Consider the following 7,764-nt stretch of genomic DNA (forward strand, 5'->3'; position numbering starts at 1 on the left):
TACCACACCTACCACAAGTACTTCTACTTCAACAAGTACAACCGCACCTACTACAAGTGATTCTATTTCCACAAGTCGCTCTACACCTACTAGAAGTACTTCTACTCCTACTATCACACCTACTACGAGTACTAATACTTCCACTACCACACCTACTACAAGTAATTCTACTCCCACAAGTCGCTCTACACCTACTATAAGTACTTCTACTCCTACTATCACACCTACTACGAGAACAATACTTCCACTACCACACCTACTACAAGTAATTCTACTCCCACAAGTCGCTCTACACCTACTAGAAGTACTTCTACTCCTACTATCACACCTACTACGAGTACTAATACTTCCACTACCACAACTACTACAAGTAATTCTACTCCCACAAGTCGCTCTACACCTACTACAAGTACTTCTACTCCTACTATCACACCTACTACGATTACTAATACTTCCACTACCACACCTACTACAAGTAATTCTACTTCCACAAGTCGCTCTACACCTACTAAAAGTACTTCTACTCCTACTATCACACCTACTACGAGTACTAATACTTCCACTACCACAACTACTACAAGTAATTCTACTTCCACAAGTCGCTCTACACCTACTAGAAGTACTTCTACTCCTACCACACCTACTATGAGTACTTCTACTTCCACTACCACGCCTACTACAAATACTTCTACTTCGACTACTACACCCACTACAACTACTACTACTTCCACAAGTACCACCACACCTACTACAAGTACTTCTACTTTCACTTCCACACCTACTACACCTACCACAAATACTACTACAAGTGCCACCACACCTACAACAAATACTTTCACTACCACAACTACTACAACTTCTTCCATTACTACACCTACCACAACTACTACTACTTCCACTAGTAACATTACACCTACAACAAATACTTCCAATACCCCACCTACTACTTCCATTACAAGAACTTCCGCGATTACAACTTCACGTACAAAGAGTACTTCCACATCCACAGACACTACATCACCTACTCCAAAACCACCATCAACCACAAGTGACAAAGTTACTACCTCCGATGTACCTGATACTACCAAAGACAACAGTGAAACTACTATGCCTGATGTAGACACAACCCTTCAAACAGATGGCCCAGTGACTACACCAGGTATGCTTATTTGAATTATGTTTTCTAGTAACAAAGCACAGTGTTATGCTAAAATTGCGCAATTATATACATACATACATACATATATATATATATATATATATATATATATATATATATATATATATATATATATATATATGTATGTGTTTATATATGCATAAATACATAGATATTTAATGTAAGCATATAATTCATAAATACAATTATTTACAATGTATATATTTGTGTATACATGTATATAATATCATCATCATATCCTACGCCCATTAACGCAAAAGGCCTCAGTTAGATTTTATCAGTCATCTCTATCTAGAGAAATCAATACTTAATAATTTATCCTCATCTGCTTCACGCTTCATAGTCCTCAATCATGTAGGCCTGGGTTTTCCAACTCTTCTGGTGCCTTGTGGAGCCCAGTTGTAAGTTTGGTGAACTTATCTCTCTTAGGGAGTGCAAACTTCATGCCCAACACATTTCCATCTACCCTTCACCATGATCTCATCCAGAGATGGCACTCGGTTAACCTCTCTTATTGTTTCATTTCTAATCCTGTCCTGCCATTCAACTCCCAATACTCTTCTGAGGGCTTTGTCCTCAAATCTACTAAATCTGTAGGAGGTTTTTTCATTGTCATCTACCATGATTCATGTAGATACAGTAATGCCAATCTCACTACACTAATGTACAGCTCCATTTTTATATGAAATTTCAAGAGAATTGATTTCCTAAATTTTAGTTTAACTAGCCATTGTCTAATTTGCTTTTAATGATCTTTCATTAAACTTAAATTCGAAATATCCTATATTAGAGATCATAGTTCCTAAATATCTAAACGATTCCACCTCAATAATCATTTCTCCTTCCAATGATATTTCATCTTCCATTGCATATTCCATTCTAATCATCACTATCTTTCTTCTATTCATCTTAAGTCCAACATTGTGTGATATTTCATGCAATCAGGTAAGCAAACTTTGTAAATCCTGTTTTTTTTTTTTTTTTTTTTTTTTTTTCATAACTACAGCGTCATCAGCATACTCTGGGTCAGCTAATTTCCAGTCCAATCCTTCTCCACCATCTCCCATTGTTCTATGCATTACAAAACCCATGAGGATGATAAACAATATAGGTGACAACAAATTCCTTATGAGTACTCCATTGTTCACTGAAAATTCATTTGATAGCACTCCACTAACATTAAATTTGCACTTGCTATGCTCATGAACAGACTTAATCAAATTTACATATTTAGGAGAAACTCCATATAACGCAAGACTCTCCACAAAATTGGACAGTGCACGCTATCAAAGGCTTTTTCATAGTCCATAAATACCATCAAAAGTGGATTTCTATATTCTACACATTGCTGTACAGCATATCTTGAAATGAAAATTCGGTCAGTACACCTTCTACCTTTTCTAAATTCTGCTTATTCATCTCTCAGCTTTCCATCAATCTGTTTCTCCATTCTCTTTAGACTGAGCATCCTATATATTTTCATGACAACTGACGTAAGTGTGATGCCTCTGTAATTATTGCAATCAGTCAGATCTTGTTTTGCCATTTTCATCAACACTCCTAGCCCCCATTCATCAGGTTTTGCCTCTTCACGCCACATTCTACAAAATATTATCTCAGCAGTTATTCTATCGTAATCAGCGATTTTCATCTCTTGGATTTTTTAATGATAGCTTCGACTTCAAACATTGAATACATTCATGGGCACATCAAGGTCTTCCTCAGCTTCAGGTATATCAATCAAATTATTCCCTTCATATCTCCTATTCATGTCGTCACTTTTAGTGTTCCATCCAACATTGCCTTTCTTCATCTTCTGTTATGACAGATCCATCTCTCTTTTTAATAGATATATGCTTCTTTGCCCCAGCAAAGATTTCGTTAATAATTCTGTGAGCAATTCTTACACCAAAGCCCCTTCCTGAATTCATAGCTTTGTCAGCTGCATCTGCTTTCTTCTCTAAATAGTCTCTCTCGTCATTCCTGGCTTTTCTTTTTACTTCAATATCAATATTGAAATACTTAGCATATTCTACCTTGTAATTTTCATTACATCGGAAACTTTCAACAATCAATTTTTGTCTTTGTCTCCTTTTTATAGTATCCTAAGTATCATTTGATATCCATGGTTTGATATCCCAAAACTTAACTACTAACGGACTGATATATGTTCTTAATATCAAACCATTCTTCATTAATTGTCTGCTCTTAAAGTCCCTAAGAATGCAAATTGATTCCTACATTCAATTGCAAAGGTTTCTCTGTGTTCATCTTCTAGAAGCTTAGCTCTATCAAACCTAGCAATTCTATCTACCTTTCTGTTGGGTGCTTCAGTTTTAATTTCAGTGTCACAATGAGGAGCTGGTGATCACTACCAATATCTGCACCTCTATAGCTTCTTGCATTTTCCAGAATCCTCCTTCTCTCTTTATTGATGGCTATGGTGTGGCGGGATGTTTAAAAAACAAGCCCCACACCCTGAATCACGCCTACAGACAATTGTCTCAACAAAACAAACTTTCCCCTTACGTTATCTATACCAGACTCTTTAACAGAAGGTAAAAAAACTAAACATAACCTTAAAACTACATTTCCTTATATTCTAGAATATTTAACGAAAAAACACCAGCAACCACACTTATAACTATAATCATCACTTAATACTAAAATAAACTGCAGTCAAAATCTCAAAATAACTAACAAAAACTTAAGACTAACAAAAAAAACCAACAAACAAAAACACTTTTAACATATAATATAGGTGTGTGGACACCTTCGTCCACACAAGGGCTAACAGTCCTTTCAAGCCCAACGCAACAACTCGGTTTCAACGCCACACTATGGCAACACTGACACTCAGTCAATACAAAATGTATTCATTGATTTAAGCCGTGAGCGTAATCATAATCATCATCATCATCATCATATTCATCATCAGCATACGTATTAACCAGGTCCAAAAGAAATTTAAAGTCCGGTGATCAATAGGTCTTTCGTTTCAAAGAGCAGTCAAATAGAAATCCTTTATAACAATCCAGGCCATCAACACTATCTTCAGTCAAAACAAAATGTTCTTAAAAGGAATAAGTAATTCCAAGGAGGAATCACGGCTGTCAAAATAATCAAAACACTTCCACGCTGGTAAGAAAAATAATAGATATAATCCAGCATTCAATCACACAACTGCTTCAGGATGCAGTCAATCAAAAAAAAGCTGCATTCGCTCCGAAACATTCAACACTGTCGTAACCTAACTAAAAACATAAACAAACAACCTCAAATATACCGACAGTCTTTCCCACTACAAACAATCATTCGCTAACTACCACTCTCTCTCTCTCTCTCTCTCTCTCTCTCTCTCTCTCTCTCTCTCTGGATTTGGCAAAACACAAAAATTAAAATAAAACAAAAATAAATCCTCCACATTCCTCCCCCCTTACTTTGCCAAATCCTTCTCACACAACACTTACATTATTTTTTTCATAACCCAGTCGCAGTCGGGAACGGGACCTCTACTCCGAGTTACTGGGCCCCCATATACTCTCTCATTCACTTCTTCCTTATCACAATCATTCGCTACATTAACACTATTCCTATCTAAATCCCTATCATCTAATATATCATGTACAATCATATCTACCTCGTTCTCATCTGGCTCTATAATTACACTCATTTCTGTAAACAGTTCATCCATTTCATCAAAAACATTCTCAACTTTAGCAAAAGATTCATTCATGCTACTAATCATTCTCCTATCTCTCACTCTCGCATTCGTCATCCTTTCTTTTACATCACCTAAGGAAAAGCCACACACACTATAGGTATCATTCATACTCAGCCATGATTCATCTGTATTAACATATTTATCTTCCATACACACTTGCACATTTACACCCTTGTCATACTTATTTCTATTCTCACTTTTACTTATAAAATTTCCCCTTTTTTCATCCTTACTTAAAACTTTCAAACACCTCTTTTTCCTATATTCAACTAACACTAATTGTTTATTTTCCAGCCCTAACTTTTCATGCATAGATTCATACTTGCTCATTTCTAACCAATTATTCATCCCATTCTCACAAACATTGATCCTATTCCTTCCACACACACAGGAGGACTCACCCAGCTGAACCCTCTCACACTCTAGTTTCCCGAACATCCTGGCTGACTTAATCCCTTCTTCCTACATACTCTAGCTACATGCCCATCTGCACCACATTCAGTACACTTACCCTGCGGCTCCTTGCACATTCTAGCATAATGCCCATCCTTACCACAATTACCACAAATCACATTCATACGATTACTACGACATCCACTCGCTATGTGCCCAGTCATACCACACCGATAACATTTTACCCCTTTCTCTTTCTTGCACTCGCTAATTCTATGCCCTACCTCACCACATCCAAAACAAGCACCTAGAGCCCATCTACATTCATTCTTATGTCCTATTTTCCCACACCTATAACACTTTTCATCACGGGCACGGCTATCTGACATACCTCGATGTGCACTCACACTCTTATCCCTATTGCGCCAATTACCCGGCCTAAATCCTTCATTTGTCCTTACAGGTATTCCCACATTACTCGCCCTAACACTCCTATCTACTACATTATCAGCTACCCTCATTGGTCCTCTCAAAATTGCGTCCTTATAACTACCAAATTCTATTACACTTTCTTCCATTCCAGCTCTTACACTCACAGATTTACTTTCTTTCATACATCTATCTAACTCGTAATCCTCAACTATCTCTAAAATATCATCCCATGTCAATCTCTCTTGCGTCCACCTCATTTTCTCCTTCCGTTTCAAATTAATAAACTCAGCAACATTCTCAGGAACAGTAGCCAAAAACTTCCTCATTAACTCCTTATTCTCATTTATACCTTCATCCCCATACTTCTTCCTAGCTAAAGTTTCCAACCTACATACATACATCGATATCGCTTCTCCTGCATTCATCCGTGCTTCATCAAAATCATTCTTACGCTTATACTTAACACTCCCTTTCATACGTTTTACCTGCTCAATTATTCTCTTTTTCACACTTTCATAATCAACGTCCCCTACACTCATTATCACTCCATACATCATCAACAAATACCCAGTCAAATATTCTCCTAACTCCCTAGCCCAAACTCTTTTACTATCACCATACTTATCCTGACAATACCTCTCATACTCCTTGAAAAAATCATATACATCCCTACTGCTATGCTCGTTGAACCTTTCGCACCGAGGTACCTCTCTCATAAACACAGTCTTACACACATCACGTTCATTCTCACTGCTATCATCACTGTCTACTCCCTTGTTACCTTCTTCCTCATTTGAATATAATGAATCCACTTCCACACTTAAATTCCTATCCTTAACCATTCCCTTCTTACCCTTTTTCTTACTTACTACTTTCACCCATTCACGATCGTCCTTGCTATCAGCCTGATACTTTTTCTTCTCTTTCTTCACATCACTTTTACCTTTCCTTTCATCTTTCCTCTCACCTTTCTGTTCATCCTTACTATGCCTAATTCCCTTATCTTCAATATCACCATCACTATTACTACTATCACTATCACTTCCTTTCCCATTATCACCTACCTTAACCTTCTCTTCCACTACCAACCCATTACCCGAAGCTGAGGACACTCTTCCGACTGCACCTTCACCCATTAAAGTTTTCATCATCCCCATGACTTGCCCCATCATAGCTTCCAATCGGTTCTCCATTCGTTCCTCATTCTCTTTCATCCTCATCTCAACACATTCTTCCACTCTCTCTACAGTTCCCCTTAACTCCCTAAGCTCCTTTTTCATTGCCTCATTCTCCCAGTTCAACCTCTCATTCTCTACAAGCAACCTCTCCTCACGCTCCTTACTCAGCCGCAATTCCTCCTTCAAAACCCTTAACTGTTCTTCCATTTTTCATCAACCTGTTCTTCAGCCTTAAATCTAATTCCTAATCCTATCAATCCTTCGTCAAAGAGTCCAGCTATCAGTCCCGCCTCAGCAGTCCCTGTTCAGGCGCCAAAATAATGTAGCGGGATGTTTAAAAAACAAGCCTCACACCCTGAATCACGCCTACAGACAATTGTCTCAACAAAACAAACTTTCCCCTTACGTTATCTATACCAGACTCTTTAACAGAAGGTAAAAAAACTAAACATAACCTTAAAACTATATTTCCTTATATTCTAGAATATTTAACGAAAAAACACCAGCAACCACACTTATAACTATAATCATCACTTAATACTAAAATAAACTGAAGTCAAAATCTCAAAATAACTAACAAAAACTTAAAACTAACAAAAAAAACCAACAAACAAAAACACTTCTAACATATAATATAGGTGTGTGGGCACCTTCGTCCACACAAGGGCTAACAGTCCTTTCAAGCCCAACGCAACAACTCGGTTTCAACGCCACACTATGGCAACACTGACACTCAGTCAATACAAAATGTATTCATTGATTTAAGCCGTGAGCGTAATCATAATCATCATCATCATCATCATATTCATCATCAGCATACGTATTAACCAGGTCCAAAAGAAATTTAAAGTCCGGTG

The 7,764-nt window shown here is 37.3% G+C and overlaps 1 protein-coding gene across 1 annotated transcript in view; it reads left to right on the forward strand.

Moving 5' to 3' along the window:
* The first annotated feature begins 645 nt into the window (after window positions 1–645).
* LOC137659733 (uncharacterized) overlaps window positions 646–7,764 on the forward strand; it is a 34,902-nt gene continuing 27,783 nt past the window's right edge. Inside the window, exon 1 of the mRNA XM_068394547.1 lies at window positions 646–1,159. Coding sequence (XP_068250648.1) covers window positions 646–1,159 — 514 coding nt within the window. The remainder of the gene's footprint in view (window positions 1,160–7,764) is intronic.

This window comes from Palaemon carinicauda, chromosome 20 (assembly GCF_036898095.1).
Source record: "Palaemon carinicauda isolate YSFRI2023 chromosome 20, ASM3689809v2, whole genome shotgun sequence".
Lineage (NCBI taxonomy): Eukaryota > Metazoa > Arthropoda > Malacostraca > Decapoda > Palaemonidae > Palaemon > Palaemon carinicauda.